We start from the raw sequence: 24590 nt of genomic DNA on the forward strand, positions 1-24590 counted from the left end.
TCTGCTTGGTAAATATCTTTGTTAGTTCAAGACAATGCTGTTAGCTTTCACAGAGAAGAAAACTGGAGAGATAAAAGAGCCCATTTTCTTCCACCGTGGGTATGACAATAAAAGAGAAGATGGAGAGGGGAAAATAAAAAACAGCATCCAAAAAAGAAAAAATAGTATAAGCAGGATTAGTTTTCTTTCATGGAGAGTATAGAAAAGCATTTTCAGGACCTACTGATAGCCATTTATGCTGTGCTGTAAAATCCGTTCAGCTGCAAAGCCAACCCTCTCATGCCCTTGTTTTCACAATACCAACAGCTTCTTTGTAAGAAAGGGCAGAGAAGGTGGCATACAAGTTTAGCAAATGCAGTACTGCACATGAAAGAATTATTTATGAACGACAGTTTCTGAAGCACTTTCGGCAGCACTGGTGTGCACCCTGAGGAAAGCCTCCTGTGACTGAGCTGATTCAGCCTCGCAAAGCAAATGGGCATGCACTGGGGACAGGCAACTACAGAGGGGTTTGTGGAGAAACCAACTTCCTGGGAAGGTGACATGGCAGGGAGAGAAGGAAATGAGAGAAGTGGCAATCCGTCCAGGGAAAAGCAGATAACATATTTTATAGCACTTCATATCTTCAAAACACAATGCAAGCATTGAATTATGGTATCACCCCATGGGTGGAGAGATCTAGCTCCTCCACCCCCTCACTTTAGCACTAGCCAAACTGAATTAGAACGGCTGCATGCCCATTTTCAGTAACCAGAAGTCAGGCGGTCCTAGGACATAATGCTTTTTGGCCTTATTTTTTTTTTTTTCATGAAGACTCTGTCTCCCCCTCTCACAAGCTACAGAGATGCTGCTGAAACCCAGCAGAGACCTGAAGGGCACTGTGAAGCATTGTGTCTTCTTTCTGAGTTGCCAGCACTGCACACCTGGCTCGGGCTGTTTGGTGTCTGGCACTGATCAATCGAAACTCTGTTAGACATGGTACTTTGAAATTAATTGAACGAATATAAAAATATACTGTCAACCAGCACATAGGAAGTCAGGATTGATGTTTGTACAGGGAGTGATTTATGTATCATGTTGTTATCAGTAAGGGAGCATGCAGATCATGTGAAGTTATCATACAGCTCTGTTCATTGCAGCCTGATTTTCCCAGCAATGTTTTGTTTCTTGCCTCATCTTGTGAAGTGTGCATCAAAACTCCAGCTAGATTTCCACATTACAGCATTCCTTTGGGCAACTTACTGCTTGCATGGCATGGCAAAGGGGGAAGATAGAGGCAGAAGCCATGCATGAGCATTTCAAACTCTTCTCATATGTTTTTTATACCTTTCACAAGTTGTGGTCTGGCTGCATTGCATTTAACTTCTTTCTGTTTTACCTAGCTACAGTCAGTGTACATCCTGCCCAGCAGTAGACTGGGATCTGCAGTGTGTTTTCTGCAGGAATAAGTTTGACGTTTTAGATGACAGTTTGTATGTCTCTGACTGCACTCCCTTTGAAAGGAACGATCCTACAGAAAACTCTGACCTCAGCTATCAGATCCCAATTCAATATGAGGGGAAAGAATTTAAGTCTTTCGTAAATAAGTAAATGCTACTTCTTATGTCTGCGTGGCACTGTGCTACAGGGGTAGTTGGAAGCTGATGGAAACTCTTGCAGCTGCCATGAAGACATCCCTTCCTCAGATCAGCCCTGCCCCTTTTTCAGGCTCAATCTCAGTGCCTGCTCCAGCTCAGATTCAGTTCTGTGTGCAGCTGAGGTGCTGGGACTTTCCAAAGCCTCTGTCTGGGAATCTGGCGTAGCAGCAGAATGCAATTTACTCTTGCTAAAACAGAAAACAGGGTTGCCTATCTGTTAAAGCAGTTAAAAAAAAAAAAAAAGGCAAAACAAAACAGTAAAACAGTACAAATCTCCCAGATTTCTTTTAGGACTCAGTAAGACGAGGGTAATCAGATTTCATAGAGTGGTGTGCCAGGAAGGAAATTTTTTCCCATGTGCAGCATACAATCAGCCAGGTGCAATATGAGGAAGGGAGGTTCGTCTTCCTCTGAAGCATAAGGTATTAGCCCCTGCCAGAGGCTGTGTACCAGAGATCTGATCAGATATGGCAAATTTGATGTTCCTATGCACAGTGTGAAGCTTTCATTTCTACGCAACACATTGTAACAAGTTAAACAATGAGTCATCTCACGAGGGGGGAAAAGGAAAGAAAGCTTTTATCTCCCAGTGGATTTGAGATAATCTGCCTATGTAGGTATAAACAGCTCTTCACCGTGATGTCTTCTCTCCAGGAGAAGTAGCTGGTTTTAATCTGACTGTAAAACAAATCTTGAATTGTCACACTTCCCATACCTCTCTGCCTCAGCCCAATGAAGGTGGCTGGCAAAAGATCTTTGACTTCCATGGTAACTTGGTTGGGCCCCAGTGGCTAAACTCCGGGCTGTATGTGCTGCATGGGCTGTTTGGGGGAAATGGAGTGCCGGCCTCTCCTTGGAGGTCTGGAAAATCTATGCCCAATGCAACACACCTGCTACTTTGCAATAAAGTGCTGTACCACCTTCATATGGTCAGAGCTGCACTGGCGGTACATTACTGCTGTACAGGAGGCACAATATGAAGCAGTACTAAAGGTGCCAGAGCCTCAGCACTTACTTTCCTCTCCAGTGTGGGAATAGGAGCTACGAGCCTAACTGCATCTGTGGGAGGGGTGTGCTGGTCTGAAGGCACCTCTCTGAACAATACCCACTTACACATACACTGTTAGAGAGGCTATGTGCAGCAGCCCTTCTTTACAGTCCACACCCATTTACAGGGAAGTACAGCCAGAGGTCTCCTGCATCTGATTACTCTTTGTTATGCTTGATCTGTTGCTTTATGAGGGGCGTGAAGAGAGGGCACTCCTCTCTTCTAGGAGAGGACACACACCAAGGATGAATGGAGCCAACAGCTTAGCCTCCTGCCTGCTCCACACCTCGGAAGGAGCAGGTTGGGGACAATTCCATCTCACAGTGGGCACTTGGAATTCAGTAATATCCTATAAGCTTTGGGGGATGCTGAGCCAGTTCTTGGTTTTCTGAATGTCCAAAATAAACCGTGATGCCTAAGCTAATAAAGTGATGCACAGTCCAGTGCTTAGTGTAATCCTACATTACCATGGCATCCCTCTCCCACACCTTGCTCAGAGACTTTGCATGTTAGGATGTGGGGAGAAATGGGGTTTCACTGGTATTTGCCTATATTCCCATGCCTTGTCTCAATTTTGTAACACAATCACGGTCTCTTCTGCCGCAGGTTTGCAGCCCGTTTACTGGAGCAGGGATGATGTGGCACAGTGGCTCAGATGGGCAGAGAAGGAGTTTTCCTTGAGGCCAATTGAGAGCAACACTTTTGAGATGAATGGCAAGGCTCTGCTGCTCCTGACCAAAGAGGACTTTCGATACAGGTCTCCTCATTCAGGTGAGGATTTCTTACTGAAGCAATGACTGAAAAGAGAGAAGAAGCTGCAACAGCATCTGGAGAGGGATGGAGGAGGATACAGAGTCATATTTGTTAGGGTGGACAGGGCCAGGGAGGAGAGAAGGGACAGAGCTGCTTGCTTGAATGGGGCAAGGACAAAAAGGAACAATGTGGGAGAGAAATCCAGATACACCTGAGTTATAGGCAAATTTGAATGCAACTCTAAAACCAAAAAATGCAACCTGTTTCTCATTAAAACTCCCTGCAGAACTCCACAGAAAGCAAGCTTCTCTGGCAGCACTTCATGACTTCCAGCTCTTTCCCATAAAGGCTTATCTTTTCATAGATCCAACTACAGCAGTAAGTTAATCAAGTGCTCCAGCCTCTTAAGAAGCCGGTATTAGCATTCTGCCTCACAGTTGGCTTGGCTGATGTGCTGCTAAAAGTGACTGCAAAACTTATCCTTGGGGGACCTTTCCTCTATTTTACAGCCCCTGTGGGCTTTACTTTACTTCACCATATTCTCTCACATGCTGGAGTCTGGCCCAAGGCAGAACACAGGCAGGTGTGTGAATCAATCAGCTTATTGCTCAAATTATGTCTTCATTTATTCACAAAGCAGATTTACAAATGTGTATGTGGATGGCCCGTATTTATATCCCTTGTGGTCTGTCTGCTCCAGCTTTACAGTCAGAGCAAGCCTCTGCCCTCCTTTGTCGGGGATGTTTAACTGAAAAAGAGTTGTGAGCTTTTCTTATGACCATACAAGGTACTCCTGTTAAATAAGAAGGTTTGTAATTCAGTCACTGTAGGTTATCAAAGAACTTGGACCAAATGGTTGCAGAACTGCTGTTATGAGGCTTCCTCATAAGGCTCACTCAGCACAGAAGTACAGCTGGTGCTGCTTGGCTCTGGCTGATAAACAAGCAGTGGCACTAATTCTGCGTCAAGCTGCTTGGTGACTCCCTCAAACACACCCCTGCAGCCATCCTCCTGCAGAATCTGCCTCCCAAACTATAGCTTACATTGATTCTATACAAAGTTTTCAAGGCATGTGCTTTAAATGAAGACTAAATTTATATGGAAGGAGATGCCAAACATACATGTCTATCACCACTATAATACATTAGTGAAAACTGATGCCTGGAAACATCCTCTGTTCAATATTGGTACACCATTTTGAATCATTTCATTATAAAATAACCCTGCCTTAAGACAAAAGGAGTACTGAAAGTGAGTAAGGACAGTAAAGGACAGCTTTGTGTGTATCTTGTTTGCTACTCCTCTTATCATCCCAGTGCCTTGCTGCCTACAAGTTATGCCTCGACTGTTCCCTTTGTGTGCTGTGATGGCACTTGAAATGAGTAGGATTAAAATGTTTGTAGGCTAGAGATAGAGCATTCCCAGAAAGAGCCTCTGGCTTTTAAATATACTCAGTGCAAAAGTTTAAACTCTTGTTTACCTAAATTTGGGTTTAAATGGCCTCCACCCTCTCTTTTTCTCTGCTCTTTTTCTCTAGGTATTCCCTACTGATAATAAGCATTTCAGAGGATATCTCAGTAAGTCCCTAAAAATGTGAGTGACTATAGGTAAAGGAAGATTACCTCAACATTTCCCAGAAACAAACTACATATTACATATGAAGTCGAAAAAAAAATAAAAAATGAAATAATGCATGCCATAGAGCTTTAAGTTTTTCAGGAGTGTAGGTACATAAAAGCTGTATCCTTTCCACTCATGGTTAAACCAGTAGAACAGCATCCACTCCCCCCAGTGGTCCTAGCAATAAAGTGGGCTCACAGCCCCACAGCTGTTCTCCTGTTTAGTGCTGGCGAGGGAAAGGGAGAGAGCAGAGGAGGGAGAGAGTAAGAGACTTCTCACTTTTGTAGCTAGTACAATTGCATCTTTGTGGTGCATAAATATAACTGTTTTATTAGGTAGAAAAAGACTGCCAGCTGTATGAACATCTTCACTAATCTGACAGGCCAAATTGAAAGAGGTACAAATTTGCTACCTTATTGCTTGGAGTGTTACAGCACTAGTTATGATTATGCCACTATTGCATTCAAAGATGCAAATTATGTGGTAAAATCACTTTTTAGACTTTCATGTACTAAACATGGAAAAGGTAACTCAAGGCTTTGTTTTTAATTAGATATTCAGGTATTACAATCACCTCTTTAAAATGCCCTAAAGTCACTGCTGAGACAGTAAAAGCAGCCAAGATGCTAAAAATAGAGTAAGCTGAACTGTGGAAAGCAGGATAGCTTTAACTATTTCATGCTAAGACACCAAACTTCTGTACAATTAGAACATTGGCAGTTTGTAGAGAAAACAACTGAATGGCACACAGTTTACAGTCTCATAGGAAAAATTACTAACCCCACACACACTTGAGAAAACTCCTAGAAAATCCAAGGTTTCCTAGTTGAAACTTCACGGAGTTCCTTTTCAGATAATATGCTTCTGCTGTAACCTATTCCTCTATACTATGAGGTATGACAAACAGAGGAGAGGAGCTGGGCGACTTCCTACGCTGTGTATCTTTTTACTTTGAAATGTGCAACCAGTTACATTACACAAAACGTGTAAGTACCTAGGTATTTCATGTAGATGTTACTGAAAGGAGGGCATCAGTACCAGATGTAATACTTAAGAAGACACAAAGGACGCAGTTAACACATTGGTCTCCTAGATAACTACAATGAAGTGTTCCTCTGAGGAAGGATATAACAATTCTGGTGACAGGGAATGGGAGGAAGAAGCAAGGAACAGTCTGCTTGCACCCCTAAAAGAAACAAGCATTTGGATCAAGTCATGTCAGCTTGGTGTAGTAGAATTTACTGCAGACACTTTTGTGGAAGAGTGATACAATAGCAACTAGCAGACCGTATTTGCCCATCCAGAGCACCAAGTCCTCTGCATTAAGCTCCTTCGTATGCATCATATCCCTCTTCTAATATTGCCTGGTACAGTGAGCCCTATACAGATTCTAATATAAAGAAATAACTAGTTTTGGGACCCCATTTGGGCTTTCCAGAAGTCCATCCTGGGATGCCAAGAATGATGTACAGAAGTTCCTAAAGCAGCTGTAGCACTCAAGTATCTCCAGAAGTTGTCACCACAGCAAGGGAGTTCAGGATTGTTAAATCTTGTCTTTTCAAGCCTCTGAGTTCACCCCAAAGTAACTGATCTCCTAGATTGGAGTAGCCAGTAGCACACTGCCTCAGCACTTGAGGCAACAGTGTTGCATGGAAAGGCTTTACAAAATCTTCTTCCTCCTTGCCTCATGAAGCCTAAATCAGTCAGTAATTAGGGAAAAACACCGCATTTGCTCCCAGCGACTCACTGCATAATCATGGGTTCTGTAGTTAAGAATAATGTGTCCTGAGGTGTCTTAGTTAAAAAACTGAGGCTTTGATGAGAGAAGGCGGGACACTGCTTGTAAAGGTTTGGAACTCCTGGACAGGCAATTATGTAGCCTGAAAAGGCCCTGTATTGAGATTATAAGAGACTCTTCTCACACTCCCATTATTCCACAGTCATACACAGAGGTGTGACATGTGGCTTTTCTTTTTCTTTTTTTCCTTTCAGGGACGAATGTTGCAAAACAGTCAACTGCAGGATTTTACTTCAGGCATGTTTGCATCTGAAAATAGCACCCAGGAGCCATGAATTCATACATCAGATGGCTAAATGAGTCTGCTCAGCAGTATGTAGGTGTTCATTTCCTTTTTCCTGCTGTTTGTCTTTCAGGCGATGTTCTGTATGAACTCCTTCAGAATATCCTGAAGCAAAGGAAAGCTCGTATGCTGTTCCCACCTTTTTTCCACCCTGGGAACTCAATCCATGCTCAGCCAGAGGTCCTATTACACCAGAACCATGATGAAGGTAACTCTGTCTCATTCTTACAGGAGCTATTATTATCGAGGCCACTTGAGTAAGGCTGTGAGGAATGATGTCATTTTCTTGCTCCAAAGTTACTTAAATAGAGCTACTCTCCTCTCTTTGTCTTGATAGCTGTTAACAATCACCTGGTCTAGGGAGTCTACTATCTATTCTCCATTTATTTTCTATTATTCAGTCCTGCATCCAAAGCCTGCTTAAAAGCTATGCCAAATGTAGTTTAAAAAAACATGCCAGAAAGTTTTATTGACCCCATTCATTTCTCCTCATTCTAAGTTGGGTAGAAAAGGTGCATCATGGACTTTTAGTATCCTGTAGGTGCAACTACATGCAATTGTTCGCAGAGCAGGAGAAAAGGCAACCTCAGAGAGGAACGTCTAACTCAAAGTTACTTCAGGTGACAATCTGTCGGCATGCTATTCCTGGCACTGAGCCCATCCTGTTGTTCAGCTTTTGAAATGATTGAACAATTCATTTTGAAAAAAGTTTTTTTTTTTTTTTTTTTTTTCTGCAGGTTTTCTTTCATTTTTACCATCAGAAGTATTTGCTTAGTTTATTAGTTAGCCTTCTAGTAGTGTCCACACATACCATGCCTGTCATAGGAGGTGAAGAAAGAATAGATACGTGATTGGGGCGTTGCAGATTTGGGCTTCCTTTATTCAGTATCAGCAGAGATCAAAATATAAGCATGTTTCCTTTAGTGGAAATTTTAGTTTTTATTTTTCTGGAAATAAACACACCAAAGAACTTCCTGGTTATCTCCAAACCCAGAAAAATATAAAGCTTAAGCTTTTCAAGAGGTCCTTTCAATGAAAGCACCAAATAGATTTCTTTTTTTTAAAAAATAGAAAATTAAATATATGAAAAATTGGTGTTTTTCCTTTTTTTAAATAAGGAGGATTAAAAACCAGAATTGGGCTAGGGTATCTCCCTATTCTCTGCTCAGCGGAGAAAAGATACACAAATTGTCTCAGAATTCAACATGGGATTGCAAAACAAGATTCAGAGGCACTGTCAGACCTGTACAAGGAGCCCATAGCCAGCCTGAGCAAGCCAGAATCAAAGGGCACCAGCAAAACTTTGAGGCTAAGCCAAGAGCAGGACAGCAGCAGGTGGGATCAGGACACTCCAAAGCGTTTCCACACAGCTGTGTAAATATTTCAGATTAGAAGGGGGTGCTGCAGGTTAGGATGAGATTGAATTGGCAAAGCTGTGCAGGAGAAAATTGCCTAGTGTTTCAAGATAGGCATTTTGCAGCAGCCATTATAAAAACCTCTATTTTTTCCTGAAGTTTGACATTCACCCATAGTTTTCACTTTAAATTTCAAACAGAAATACTAGCTGCCCTCTCAGACACCCATGCATTAAAGATACAGAGCAGCTGAACAAAATTGTTGAGTTTCAAACTAGAAAACCCAGAGGATTTCTGGGATGTTGAGTTGGTCTTTCACACGTCACTTAAAACATAAGCCCTTTGAATTCTAGTCCAACTTCTGACAGAGTACAGGATGCTTAAGAAACCATTCTCATTTCTCCTTCATGATATTCTCCTTTGTGACTACTAATAGTACCACTGTATTTTTTGAGAGATACGTATTGTTACTTAAAACTTTCCGTACAATAACAAAAAATAGTTTTTGTTTTGGTACAAGAGGAACTTCAAAACAAACAAAAAAGACCACAGCTTGCCTGCCACATCCTCTGACCAACCAGAAAATCTTTATGCCAAAAATGTATAGGCAGGTGAATTTATTTATGTACTTTGACATGCCTCTTTCTTCCTGTTCCACAAAGTCACGTGGGAGAAACTAGCACAATTAAGTTTACTGTTTTCCCTCAAGGGAATGCAACTTAGTTTAAAAAAATAAATAAATGTGAGAGGCAGAGTTAAACCCCGCCTAATTTACAAACTGTCAGGTGTTTGTTTGGCACAATTATGAGTGGTTAAATTTCAGAGATGATTTTTTAGAGTCTGTCCTTATTGCAGTGACCTTTTTCATTTTCCTCTTCTGGCTTTCTTGATAAATTATACAATACATTCATGATTCTGCTTCTAAATGCTTAAAGCATTTAATCCGTCATTAATCCAGAATCATCTGAGTCTGGATCAACATTTACATCTAATGTTTTTTTACTAACTCAAGCAAAGTGAGCTTGACTGAAAGCAGTTGACCTTTGAGAATATCTCCAAGGTGCATTGGCATTGGCTTGGAATCTGCCCTCCAGGCTTCAGTCTCTGGCCCTATAGAGGGATGAGCAATGGAGAGTGAATTATCTGCATCGCCAGTGGTCTTTCTGATGCAGCACTGAGTCATTTGATGGGATGCCATACAGGAAGCTTACACTGTCATTCCCTGCACTTCTTTTATGGGTAAGCACAGAGTGCCAGTCTTTGGGACTGCCACTGAAGTGACTGCTCACATCCACAGTGAGTGCAGCCCCACCTGTCCCTGTGTGGATCAGATAGGTCAGCAATTTTCCTGAGCAACGATTTCCCTTTCACAGATTTCCCTTCAAGAAAAGACTGTTGGTTGCTCAGAATGAAGAGCCAGACTGAGGAATTAATCTATTCCTGCAGGAAATGATACACCATATGTGCTCAACTCACAGTCATCAGATGTGTGAAGGAATTAATGTGATGAGGATTTTATTCTGTTCAGGGCCATTTGTGGCAATGGAACTGCTTGGAGCTGAGTTTGAGTTTGGGTTGTTTTGTGGTAAAACACTTTCTCTTGTCCTATCCTGGCTCAGGATCACCATGGTTTGGAATTGGAGAGAGAGGTCTGCTTCTGTCTGGAGTTTGTCAGAGCCAACTAATGTTTGCAAAGAGCTCAGTGGAAAGCACAGCAAGACAATCCTTTCTGTTTTCAAGATAGCTGCTCCCCACAGACACGTCACTTCAAATAAGTAGGACAAACAGTACAGTATTCTGGTATACACTTACAGGCCAGGAATGAGCAGCGTGTATTTAAAAGTACAGTGACAGGAGTGGATAGTCTGCAGAAGATAGGACACTGATCACAACTTGGGGGGAAGGGTATGAATACTTTCTGCTTTCTTTCAGTTGTGGCAAAGATTTTAAGAAATGACTGTCAAAGAGGTAGGTGCAGTCGTAGATTAATTCCTTTCCTTTGATCTTCACATCATTTTGGTTATAACATACTAGCTTGCCACATTGTATTTAAAGCTGTTTGTGTTTAATCGAGAACAATGCATGTCTCTGGAGTTTCTTTTCCTCCAGGTATTTCATTGTGAGTACCTTAAATAGCTCTACAAATGTATTTTTCTTGTCTGGGACCTCAAGCATATGAAATAAGTGTTCTGAAGCCATGTAGTATCCACACGAAATTTTAGGTTTTCCTGGAGCCTTCAGTGTCCTTGTTTAGATGAGCAGTCTGTTGAGTAAGGGTAAAAGAGTTAATATGAAGGCTGGTACTGTGTCAATGCCTGGCACCGCATTTTCTCAGGACTAGAGCTTTTCCTGTCCATACCTTTCTCTAGGTACATGTTGATCCTGCTCCTGCTGCCTGCCTGGGTTCCTGGACGGCAGGAGCCCCTGGATTTCCTGCACACCTCTACAGGGTCTTCAACGAGTATCACTGCCTTGGCAAGAAAGCAAGAGAATCGTTCTTTTACAGAGGATTAGAGCAAATGTAGTGAACAAACAGGCAGCCACAAATAGGCAGCTACTTGTTTCAATTGTTGACATGTACCCAGCAGTTTCCTTCTGTTATCATCCAAGGCTTTCAACAAACAGCATTGAAATTTGATCTTTGTTTTTCAGATAAAAACCTGTTAGTCAGTGCTCCCTGGTGGTATTTTCCTCTCTGTCAGTAATTTCCCCAGTCAAAATTGATGGCCTTAGCTAAGCTAAAAGTGTGCACTGTTCATGCCAAACATTTCATTTTGTGAGGGGATTATTAGTGTCTAAAGACAGTAATCCAGATACATGATTTATCCCCCCCTAACTGTTAGGAATCACAGCCAAGGAAGTATGCCCATGCAAAAGTGACACTGGAAGTCATCCTGCTGAAGAAATATAAGAGCTTATGTGGGACAAGGCAGCACAAGCTAACTCCAGCAAGTTGAAAATATCCATATGAAGCTATTAACACTTTTAAAATCAAGGCAGGGATACAATTTAGCTAGCATTTCATGAAGAGCGGCCTACCAGTGAGTTTTCTTGGATAACCCAGTCCATATTTCACACTAAGATTCTGTGCCCTGACCCAAGTCTCTAGCATCCCAAGCTTATCACTCAGTATTTTTCAGGAGACATTTTTCCTTTTTTATCTCTGTCCTCTACCTTGCAGTGCTTATTGTACAGTAACAGGAACCACACACAGAGATGTGAATGACAGGATGAAAGTTCCAAAGCAGTTGTACAGAAATACAGTTAGTAGTCAGATCTTACTTTCTTCACAAGTATTCCAGTCAGCTACTCAAAATGGGATTTCTCTTAACACATTTCCCCAGGATCTACTCATATGTGGTGGTGGATGGAGATTGTTTTTTTGGTACTGATTTTGTTCAGTATAGTAACAACTATCTACATTTACGTGGTATTTTTCAGTGGATCTGTAAGTCACACAAAAAAAAACATTTTCCAGCTAATAGCAGTACCCAGTAAACCCAGCTAGTAGTTTAACAGTTAGATCCTACAGCTTGATCACAATATAAACTCTATTTTTTTTTTGTTTGTCTCCACAGATAGCTTTGTCCAGAGACCTTCAAGACCATCCACAGAAACAGTCCACCACAATACCCCAACCATTGAACTGTTGCATCGTTCTAGATCACCCATCACCAACAACCACCGTCCATCACCAGACCCCGATCAGTGGCCACTGAAGTCCCCTATGGACAACACTATCCGTCGCCTCTCCCCAGCTGACAGGGTGCCAGGGTCAAGGCATCAGCAAGAGAACAACCACCAGGAGCCCTATCCTCTCTCAGTGTCCCCAGTAGAAAACAACCACTGCCCGCCTCCTCCTGAGGTGCTCCAGAAGCCTTCCAGCCCTCGCCAGGAGAACACCAGGGTCATCCAGCTGATGCCCAGCCCTATCATGCATCCTTTGATACTGAACCCCAGGCACTCCGATTTCAAACCTCCAAGGTTGTCTGAGGATGGGCTGCACAGGGAGGTAAAGCCAATCAACTTGTCCCACCGAGAAGAGTTAGCTTACATGAACCACATCATGGTGTCTGTATCCCCTCCTGAGGACCATGCAATGCCAATTGGAAGAATAGCGGGTAAGTGACATTTTCTAGGCTACACCAAAGTTGACACTCTTCATTCATAACTTAAGATACTGTGTGTTAATAGCTTCTCATTTCCTTTTGCCACTGTGCGACCTCCCTCAGAAATTACTGGCATTCTTCAAGTTTCACCACATCTGTGGTTTAGGCAGTTAAGTATGATTAAACCAGTTTCATGGCAGGTAAGCAAAGATGCAGTGACATGCTTGTGACCATGGAATGCATGATTAGTAACAGTGAAACACTTGTGTCCTGACACTTAATGCCTCTTTACCCACTAGCAATCCATTTATTTCCCAAGATACCTATCTCCAAAGGCTTGTCCTACAAAGAGTTCTCCAAGAGTTGCATTCACGCTAGTGTCGAGCCCTATAGAAAGGCAAACACCTTCTGTCGGTTGCCTTTGAGACAATACAGTGTCAAGCCTGCTATGGTAGAGATGGTGGGACTAATGAAAGCTCACCTCAGAGTCCTACCTTGTAGGCTTTCCTGTGCTTCTTACGCTAGGATTGTCCCTTTTTACAGAAACAAGGTTGCCTTTGTCCCACGCAAACCACAGTCATTGTCTCACTTTTGTTATCGTAAATAACTGACATCACAACAGCTGAATCAGGAAGCTGAGGTTACAGATATTTTTTTTTTTGTACTTGAAAGGGAACTGTAAATAGACAGGGAGAGAGGGAAGGGGAATCCAAGCACTTCAGAAATATGCTGAATGCCCCAATAACTAGTTTCTTTTGAGAGATGTAAATACATACCACACCCAAAAATGTTCCATGCATTTATGTCAGCAACAAGCTGAAGTGATACCCAGTTCCTGTGGGGTATTACGTGTGTCCACAGAGGTACATCTTAAAATACCTTGTTCATTTCTGTACTTATATGCCTTAGAATTGTTCCAGATGCAATGCTGCCTCAGTTTCAATGAGGTAAATTTTCTATTTTTTAAAGACTTATCACATTATATCAAAATGTACATATCTCACCAGCTAGTCACACAACAAGCACAAAAAGGATCATGATCCTTTCACCTAAGAGAGAGATAAGTTATGGAAATTAATCTTTTGTCATTCTTGCTTGGCTGACATTTGTCTCTCTCCTTTGATTTTTATTACCTATACTAATCTCAGCAAGTTAAGAAATATACTTGATGTTAATGGCAAAGAAGATACCCTACAGGTTTCATTACTGAAGATTTCCTTTCCTTGAAATAATATTGGAAGATCAGGAGGATTATTTGTTTGGTTTCTTTTTTTTAGAAGGAAACATCCTCTAACAATGAAGCCTAGACTAGAAAGAATATAAGGAAAAATATGTTTGTTTTATTGTTGTTTTTAATTTTCAAATTTAAACCCCAGAGTTTTCTTGCATAATTGGAAACCTTTGGTTTCAGTGTACATTGTGCTCTGGTTGCAATGTCACCAGCCCTGTAACTAGTACTCTCACATCCACTCCAACGCTGTGTTGCTTGCAGGGCAACAGTGCCTAATACCATGGATATTTGGGCCTAACGTGGTTGCTTAGCAAATATGTATAGTAGTTTAAAGTGTTACACACAGCCTGAGCTGCTTTCACGTGCAGTTTAGTGGCTTTGCTCAGACAAACCAGTAGCATGTCTTAAATAGCTGGTGAAGTATTTCATACCAAAAGACCTGAGGCCTACTTGAGCGTTCATTTCTGATGAGGACAGTACTTTATGGCCAGAGGTAGGGGGGTTACTTATCTGGCACCTGCTAACACCTTAGATTTCTACTGATAAATTTATATTCTTCCATTGCTACTCCATGCCCAATTAAATTGTAAACACCAACAAGCCTCAGCTCCTGTGAAGACACAAGCTAGTGCTATTCTGGTTGGCTTCTCTTGGATTCTGAACTGTAGCTGGATCCTATAAAAGGCTCACAGCCTATTTAAAGCTTGCCAAACTTAAATTACTACCAAAAATGTAACAGCCCGTTTTTCATACCTGAAGTCAACTTTATCTGTGCTGTTCAATTCAATAGCAGCACCCTTAGGTCCCCTGGAAAGAAAGCACACATCTTTCTACCTGCTTCCTGCCATCTTATAGCCTTCAATTTAGAGGTCTTGACATTAAATGATTTCATTGTATGAACATTTCTTTTGTATGTCAACATAAATCTTTTTTCAAGTAAGTGTCCTTATCTTTACTGACACTGCTATAGATAATATGGAGGCTTTTGACGAACCATGACTTGCCACTTCGATTTAAGAGAAACCATGAGCATTTCAACACTTGGCTCTTACATTGTGAAGATTCATCAATACAGTTGTATTGATGAAAAGAGCTTTTTAGAAATTACTGGCATTATTTCCATGTTATGGATGAGGAAGACTGATAGGTAGAGTAATGAAAACACTTACCAATAGTCCAGTTGCAGAGCTAAGTACTTATTTACTTACGTGGGTGAGAAGGGAGCCTGGACTTTCTATTGGCTTAACCACTTGCATGCAGGTGATTGTCATGGGAGACAGTGATGAGAAGGAGCTACCAGGGAAGCCCCATGGGCTGCTGACTAAAACATTGAGCTGAGCTCCAAAACATGTTCTATTCCAAGATCAGATATTTTAAAACATAGAAGGAATTCTTCCTGGACTTAAGGTACCTCACAGCCTCATAAAACTGTTTACTTGTAGATAAGAGTCTGTTTTTAAATGCAGTATGCAATTATTTGGTGCTGAGGAAGAAAGCAATGTTTTTGCTTGGTGCTATCCATGAATACTCTGAGAAAGTCAATCAGTAAAGCTCCAGACTTCCTGTCAGACAAAATAATGACCTCTACAAACAGGTTGGTTAATCTTTCCTACCTTTTTATGTAATATAATTTCTCAAAATATTAATTTTACCAGTAAAGTACTTTCTCTTTTACAGCAAAGAATTTAAAATTGAAGGCCTTATTTTCTTGTGCTCGATGGCCATTTTACACCTTCCTAGCAAATAAGAGATATAAAGTATTTTTTTTTGTTACTCACTAAGGTCCCATTTATTATTAATTTGTGGCTAGAGTTGATTTTAAAAACCATGTTTAGCTGTCTTACTAACACAATATGCACAAGTCCTTTCTGTAACTTCGACAGAACTAGAGGACATTTGATTGGGATAATCCAAAGTCAGACTTGTTTCCCCTGTAAACTCACTAGCTAAGATTTAAGCTAACTCACTCAGGCATCAATAGTCATGTAGTTATGACATCATTCAAAAATAGTACAAGTACCTAAGATGGGAAGTTTAGCAAAACTGTGTAACAGACAATTTTCCCACTGGAACTTCTAACTGAAAGCAACAACAGTGTTGGTAGACAGCACCTAACTTGAACTCTAGCAAGCAGGCTCTCTATCTGGTGACTAAAAAAAAACACAGTATATCTTGGTTACCCCAAAATCATCTCAAAGAATTCCACCCCATGGAAAAACACCTCTCTCTCTCTCTCTCTCTCTCTTTTTTTTTTTTTTTTAAACTCAGTTGCAGTTTTGATCAAGATTGGTGCTTGAAATTAGCTTTTCTGCAGAATGGAAATTCCACTCCCTATACACCTCTAACCGGGAGGGTTTTGCTATCAAATATTTTAGGTCTTTGATATCTCATAAAAGGTACTTCCCCAAGGTACAAGGATAGGCAAGGGTTGTTGCGTTGGCAGGCTTTCTGAGCGCAGCATGACTGAGGCATGCACAGCACCCGTAGTAGAACTATAGGCACCAGAAACTGTCCTTGCAGCCATGCTGAAGTTCTGCACCTATTGCTTTTCTTGGAAGCTCTGTTGTTGACTCCAACCAGGGCTGATTTTAACCACAAAACTATGTGTAGGTGTCAAAAATGTCCATTTTCTAATAGCAAGGTCCACTTTAGCTTACAAGCACAAAGGAAAATGGGTGCTTGGCATAGTCGATCTAACCATAAACCTGTCAGTTACCTAAAGGAAAACACAGGTGTCCCTGCAAGAGGCAGTTAAAGGATTATCCAGCTACAATAGGGTTGGTTTAATCCTAACTTTTATCACATAGAGGTTGGCTTAGGAACATGAGAATTTAATGATATGTTGCAAATTACCTCACTTTTGATTCAGTCACATAAAACTCACTGATACAATTCTAAATTTTATTTTATATTTTTTTATTATTATTATTATTTTTTTTTTTGTGAGGGGAAATGCATTGCCAAGCCAGTTTCTGAGATTTCCAGCTTCCAGTATGTTTCTGTACCAGCTCTCTGGGACTGAACAGCTCATTCATGAATCCAAGCAACCACTGGCAGTGGAAATTTGGGAACACACATTGTGCTACCCCTTTGCTCTGGCACTGCCATTCATCCAGTACAGGTAATAACTGAATGACTGTGCAGGTAGGAAAGGCAAGGTTCCAGAGAGCAATGGTAGGTGTGGCTGGATTCGTCCCAAGAGCTCCATGTCCTGTTGGAGTTGGAACCCAATGAAACCCATGAAGCTCTGGGTTCTCCCTGTGCATGCCTAAGCCAATTTGTACAAGCGGCTTGGAAGGACAAGCATAGCTATAGAGCCCCACCCTGCATATTACTTTTGATTTTGTTCTGCTCTCAGGAGGGAAAAAAAATCCAAAGGCAGGTGAGTGTCTTGTGCCTGCTGTTGTGTATTAGTATGCAGTTCTTATCAGCTGGGTTACCTTAGCAACTAGGCTGTATTTAGCTTTATGAGCTGCCAGATTTGTTTCTTCCCCATTAGCAATGTGAGGAAAAGCCAGGTAATGCTTAAAGTGTATGGAGGCACATTGCCTACTCCTGTGTTGGTTTGGCCCGTAAAACTATTGACTGCTGTCAGAATGAAGACAGGCAAGATTCTTACCCCACCAAAATCATCAAAGAGATCGCCCTCCAGCTCTGCTTCTGACTTGCTGTCCATCTCAGTCCCTCGGTGTGCCACAAGCCCAGAGAGTATAGGGACATAGCATGAAACCCACAGGTTTGTATAAGCGACCTCTCAATATAAATAATTTGATTGCCAAAACTGAAAATGCAGTCCCCTGCCTGTTGAGAGCACATCAGCCATGAATGACTCACGTTCTACTGAAATCTACAAAACAGTGCTTACAATGGGCGTAGGCTATGTGCTGGCTCTGAGCATGGGGACATCTTTCACCCCAAAGCTCTTTAAAGACAGTAGTTTTGCAGAGCTGCATGTGGAGAAAGGTTGGAGGAGGAATAGTATCAAGGATTCTCCTCTACCTTTGTTTGAAAAACTTAATCACTTCTTAAAAACTTGTGTAGGACGGGAAAAGACAAGAGGAGTTAACTGAGTGAATCTTTTACAAACATAATGCTTAAAAAAGCTGTGAATCAACTGATACTTATTTTTTTTTACTTTGGAGTTGAGCTGGAAAGCTTCTTTTGAAGAAGGATAAGAAAAACAAATTCATCTGGTTGAGCTACGCTAAACACTTAGAGTTTATACATTCTAAGTCACTGCACTTCAAAATACTGCAACTTGGTGATTCCTCCTCAATTTACCCACTAGAACTGGAGTCCCAGCATCTGCATTTACTCTAGATTTGTCAATGTGAGATTTACAACCATGTCAAGTTGTAGGATGATCTTTTTTTTAACTGGTATCTCAGCAAAATCCTTTGTACAAATGCAGTTACACCACATCAATTTATTTTCCTTCCTGTACAAAACAGCTATAGAAGCATGGTTGCTATACAATGGCTTATGTTGGGTAGTAGGGAAGGAGGGTGGGAAAGGAGACAAAGAGCAGTTATGCCTGTACAGTAATGGTGGTAAGAAACAAAAACTAAGCATAAAGTAAGAATTAAAAGTTTTGCAGAATCTAATACTATTAGCCCTCACATAAGGGATGCAGCTTCCTGTTCCCTTTGCAGTACAGTAGTATCTATGGGCTCTATTGTGCTGATGTCCCTGCCCCAAAGAATTTACTGTCCAAACAGAGAAGGTAAATATGAAGAAAGGAAGGGCACAGAAAGGTGAAAGGTGTTTTCAAGAGTTCCAGCACTGATCAGAAACAGGAGGGAAGAGAGAACTATACTGTATAGCAGAAAAAATGAATCAGTAAACACCGTCTGACTAGTCCCACACTCAGAATTGTAGATTAAATTTAATTCCAGATTATAATAACTAGTAACACCTTTTGTTATGCTACAGTGCCTCACATTTGGAGGTTCCAGTTTATTTAAAAAAATATTACCCAACTTAAAAACTGAAACAAGTAAGACCCTGCAGTCTGATAGTCCTGCTTTTGTTTTTTGCTACACCTCTCATCATAAGAGCAACCTGAGCTAGCCATAAACTCAATACACCAGGTACATACCTTACTGAGCTATCTGCTCCTGCTTTTGTCTATTGCCTATTATATATGTGATAATAGGTACTTGTACATCAATGTTGCAGTTGTATCTTCTATGTAAAAGCAGAACCTGCCCAAAAGTGTGCCCATCTACTACTAGGAAGTAATTTGAACCTAATTTGGCCTTTCTGGTCTTAATTTTTTTTTGCACTATGGATTGCCTACAGGTGTAAGTCAGTGAGCACAACAGGTATGAGTACTAAAGGCTTGAACCTAATTCGTTCTTACAGTCATTCAGTGGTTGGTAAGTGACTTTAGTCCAGAGTGACAATATTGCTTTGTAAGTAGAAAACTTCTAGAAGACAGTCGCTTGCTTTGGACAGACATATCCACAGAGACCTACCATAGCACTTGATACTGGAAAGAAAGCCAGGTTCCCTGTGTTCATGAGCCCTCAAGCTTACTCTGTAGACAGGGATGTGCATCAGTGTTTGATTCGTTACCATCCCCCTTGCAGAGCTGCATCACGAGTTTCATCGTGGTCAATTCATATCTGAAAATGATAGCTCTCTCCTCCTTTGCAGAGGATGAGGACTGATAAGCCAAGCTGCAGAGGCTTAGCTTTTGTTTTATGCCTCCCTAGAGGTATGCTGTTTTCTTTAAGAAAGCACATATCATTGCTAGTGCTGTATAGGAGTCTACTTACACATGCCAAGACTATCTTCATCCCCCATGAGACATGATCCCAGCCATGGCTAACAACATAATACTGACTGGTGAGCTTTTGTGAAGCATGGCCTTTACTGGGGAGCATCTGTGACAAGACCCACCTCCAGTCTTAGGGTTGTAAGGGTTGGTGGTTCAGTGCTTGCTTTCCAAGTAGCTGACCTCCTTTGTATTAGGGCAACAGATCAGAGCCTTGAAAGAACCTGGGATTCTTGATGTAGGTATGTCCTGTCACTCCCATTTGGATTGACAATGATAATATTTCTGGCCTTGTTAAATCACCTGTCCTTGCAGTCATGTACAGTTAGATCTGCAGTATATGCCACATCCATTTTAAGCCCTTAGTGGAAATCCAGACTACTATAAAGAGACTGAAGTATGGATGACAATTAAGTTCATAGAGTTCATTTTCATAGGAGAAGTTTTCATTATAACCTTGAGAGTCATCTTAACGTGGCATTAACAATTAGTTTCAACATGAAAGTGTGCCTTCCCTGCCAGTTTAACTAATGACACTCAAGCAATAGCTGAATGGCAATAACTTGGATAGATAGTTTCAGATTTTCTGTGAGGTGTCTTGCTTTACAGCTGCCTCCATGCTGCACAGTTACAGGAGCAGAAATTGCAGCCAGGGCTTGTTCTGGTCTACTCAGAAGCTAGGATTGACCAAGCTATAGGAATGCTCGGCCATTTAATTTAGTCTCTATCATTCTCATTACTGTACTGTAGTATCTACGTGTCATGGCTAGACAGATGTGATAAGTGGGTACAGACTACCCTCAGCTTTCATTGAGTTCAGCAGGATGTTAAACACTTTTTTATTGAAAACATTACCTTTATTTTCCCTGTATATTTCACACTTTCTTCAGGCTGGAGTTATGTCAGGTAACATAGTAGTCTATTTTAGTCTAGTAATCTGAACTAGAATCTGAACTAGTCTCTGGCCCATCCATTACATATTCTTTGTGATTCGAGTGCTCTTTTCCACAGTCTCATGAAGGGATATGAACCTTTTGGAGCCTCCTACCCCTCACACATTTTTACTGCCAAAGACAGAGCTTGGCCTCATCTTTCTGTGTTACTTCTACAACTGTTCACGGCATGACAGTCTCAGGTTCCTGTTCTCCTTCTGCCTGGTCTCCCACTCAGCATTTGGGTACAAAACAGAAGCAACATACAACCATTATATTGTGTGATCTGGCAACCTCTTTCTCCAGCCCCAGCTTGAATTTACAGAGCTGAACAAACAGTTGTCTGTCAGGTTTCTTCACATAGAAACATTGGCTGTACTATACCAGTTTACTATTCTGCTTCTAACAGCAGACACCATTCATAGAAAGAAAACCATTTTTCCCTCGGTAACCTGGACACAGATTACAAGATAGCGATGAGCAGGACAGCTTCATCTCAGTATCAATGCTTATCCTATCCCAGTGATCAGAGCCATTTAACCCCTTAGTCATGAGATTCATTTACTACTTTTTTGTAGTTTTGTCTTCTAAAATACATGTAATTAAATAGATATTGAGGATGGATTGCTCAGAACTGTCTCAGCACAGCAGTAATCCTACTGTAGCATTTTTTTCTTTCTTTCTGTCTGTCTGTCTGTCTGTCTTTCTGTCTTTCTGTCTTTGCTGTCTTTAGCCACAGAAAAGGCTTTCAGCAAATATAAAGAAGATCTGATATGGTCCAGCCATATGTCTTCCCTCTCCTCACCAGCTTTATTTTTCCTTCCTCTCCATTTGTGTGATTAAAGAAAGCTAATAAAGTAGTTCTCACCATACTCATGAAATGACTTACAGTATCAGCCAGTCTGGTGAGCATGATGTACCAGCTTGATAGCCTGAAGGTATTTTTGGCATGTCCAGAAAACTCTGCCTGATGCAGAGTTAGGATGTGGTTGAAATGCAATTGGAACTCATCTCCATGGCAAGCCTAAAACAAGTCAGGACCAGTCTCTTCCAGTTTTTTTTGTTGTTGTTGTTTGTTTGTTTTGTTTTGTTTTGTTTTTGGGTTTTTTTGTTGTTTCCATACAAATGAACAGCCATTAACAGCTTTGTGATTATCTGGTTCTGGCTGCAGTTTAAACAAATCCATATGCCCCAAAGTAGTGTCCTCTTTTCAGAGACTTTCTGACCTCCTTGAACAAGGGGAATGATCACAGACTGTAAGCTGAAAGTCCTCAGGCACCTTCTGTGCCTCTCCCTCTTTCCTCCCTATCCTTGCCCACTCTGCCAGTGTAGTCTTGCCACCTTTGTGCTGGCTTTAGCATTCACCAGATTTTCCTAAAAGCAGATACAGCTCTCAAATGGCAGAAAGCAAGCCAGTGTTTTTTGCAGGGTTTAAGTGAATTAAGTCAGCTCACAAAGAAATTAACAAAATTGGAGCCAGCACAAGGTAAGCAGCAGGAGGAAGGAAGGATAAAATAGAAGGGGTGTTGGGACCTTGTCCTCCCAGCAGCTATGGTCAGCTGAAATTTACCAGGTCATAATTGTGATACTGTGATCAGCACCATGTTAACTATCTTAGCCACACTTCAGGTGTGCTTAGAGAAACTAGAGTACCAGAAGTAGTTCTTGATAAGTTCTGTCCATTAGCGTCAGTTGTGAACAGCTGTTTGCATGATGTTTGCCTTGCTGTGAACAAATGCAGTTGAAGCACATATTGCCTTGTAAAAAAAAAAAAAAAAAAGAGGCTTGAGTTTGGGAAACTTTTAAGCTGGTAGAAATCACAGAACCATTTAAGTCAAATGATATCATGCTGGAGAAATTTTAGGCTAACCTACTCAGCAAGGGGTAAGTCATCAGCTGATGTTAGAGGGGAGTGTGACAAAGTTACTTTGGCATAGTCTCTTTGTGAAGCCATGTTCACTTCCAAGTCAGTCATCAGCTAGATTAAATTCATTCTATATAATGATCTTCAGGGCAAGATGTGGGTGGAACTTAGAACATTTCTGTGGTTAAGAGATGATTTTGGTAGTTGATACGTGAAGAGAGTTAGGTCTACTTCAGTGCCGTGGGCCTCACTTAGGCAACAGGGGTCTCAGATGCAGTGTATGTTTTAGGGAATATTGCATTACAGAAGAATGTTATATTCTGAACAAAAGAGGTCTTTAGCATATATGTGCCTATACTGTTAGCAGTGTTACTACTAACAGTCTAAGGGAACACATATTTAAGAGTTACCTGACCACTGTAACATCATGTGTGTCTACCTTGGCAAAATGATACCAGAGAAGTCATTTCCTAATGACAGGACAATGATCAAAATATTTGGAACCTAAACCCCATAATGTTGAATTTACTGACTGTTAACCATTATGAGATGGTATTTCAAGTCTAAGGGATATATGTATTACCATCATATAGCCATTAGGAAGTATATATATGTCAGTGTTCCTTTAGTTGTATATTCAGAAGACTCAGCCCATACACTTAAAGGATATTTTAAATGAAGATTTCGTAATACATGCCTTCACTCACATAGCATATCTTTGACTGTCACAAGGGATTCTTAACAATACTACAGCCTCCCCTTTTCCTTAACATTGCTGAAGGAGTGCTGTAAACATGGGTAGTAAACAGCTTTTCAGCCAGAAAAAATGAGAAACTGTAAAAGAGAAACTGAGTTTTATCATGCCAAGGAGGAGTGGCTGTGGCTTGTGTGCTTCTGCCGCGTGAAAGGGGGGCTTAAAACTAGGGTGAGGAGGCAAGCTTGCTGCTGTCAGAGGGGTTAACAGTCAGTAATTGCTGTTTATGGGATAGATTTCTTCCTGCTCCTCAAACCCCAACCACTCCTCCTGTCTTCTCTCCCTTGCCCTCTCCAGGACTCTGCAGCTGCCTGTTGTTCGTGTGTCTAGTGTCAACCCTGGCAGCCAAGCAGCTACCAGGGACTGGGTGGGCAGACAGCCCCCAGGCTTTATTCTAGCTCAGCTGAGTTTGGGACTGTACAATATGTGGCTGTTGCTAGCCCAAGTGTGAAACTGCTGCCTCTTGCACATGTAGGGCAGTGCTTATGGGGGACATTCTGAGAGCCAGCTAATGAATCTATACCTCATCACTACCTTGTGCTTAAGTATAAAAATCCCCCGAGAACCATTAACCATGGGAAGAAAATTGTATCCATGCCTTTCCATATGAAGATATAGCTTGCCCTGATTCCTAGCTAATTGCATAGCTCAGTCTTGCCCAGGAGTACAGCTGGGGATATGGTGGGACGTGGAAATGTCTGCTTTCAGAAGCCCTGCCACATTGCTTGAACAGTTCGCCACCTTCCCACTTTGGCTAGGTTGTTTGATACTGCATCACCTTAAAGCCTCTCAGTCCCAGCTCACTCCTCAGATAAATTTCTTTAGCTTCAGATTGTATGCATTTCAACGATCTGAGTTCACTTGAACAAGAAGTACGTGTGTGTTAGGGGGGAAATGTTGTTTCCTTGTGCTACAGAGACCTAGCTACTTTCTAAGAAAGCTAAAATAAGCCAAAAGACAGGAAATTGCAGCATGCCCAAACATTTTAGGTACCAGCCCTGACTCAACTCCCTGACTGAATCTCCCACACTTGTAAACTTGCCAGGCTTCGGCAACATCCTTGTGCTTTCTTGCCATAGCTCACTAGCCAACACACACCCTGTGGAGAGTCCTACCATAAAGCTGCTCCTTCAGAGGTCTTCTGACATACAAGGAACTGCTTTGGCTCCCTGGAGGCATTCACAGCATACAGAGTTTCTTCAAACAAATGATTTAAACTTCCAAAGCAACCATCTGCAAACAAGTCCCTTTCTCAGTTTCTCCATCCATCATGAAAAATATTTAACAGTTTTGACCTTCCTGGAGAATACAACTTCTGTATTGCTCTTAGCAGCCTTCTGTGGGGGCATCCCTGAAGCTCCTTTATAGTATTTGCTAGCACTGCCTTTTCGTAGGTTTTCTTGAATTTCATAGGCTGCAGTCTACCC

The 24590-nt window shown here is 41.4% G+C and overlaps 1 protein-coding gene across 4 annotated transcripts in view; it reads left to right on the plus strand.

The window, feature by feature from the left end:
* ETV6 (ETS variant transcription factor 6) overlaps positions 1-24590 on the plus strand; it is a 140067-nt gene that overhangs the window by 100018 nt on the left and 15459 nt on the right. For all 4 annotated transcript variants that reach the window (XM_084290770.1, XM_084290771.1, XM_084290772.1 and 1 more), the window contains 3 exons: positions 3292-3456; positions 7213-7347; positions 12073-12615. In XM_084290770.1, coding sequence (XP_084146896.1) covers positions 3292-3456; positions 7213-7347; positions 12073-12615 — 843 coding nt within the window. The remainder of the gene's footprint in view (positions 1-3291; positions 3457-7212; positions 7348-12072; positions 12616-24590) is intronic.

This window comes from Netta rufina (genome assembly GCF_964035555.1).
Source record: "Netta rufina genome assembly, chromosome: 1".
Classification (NCBI taxonomy): Eukaryota; Metazoa; Chordata; class Aves; order Anseriformes; family Anatidae; genus Netta; species Netta rufina.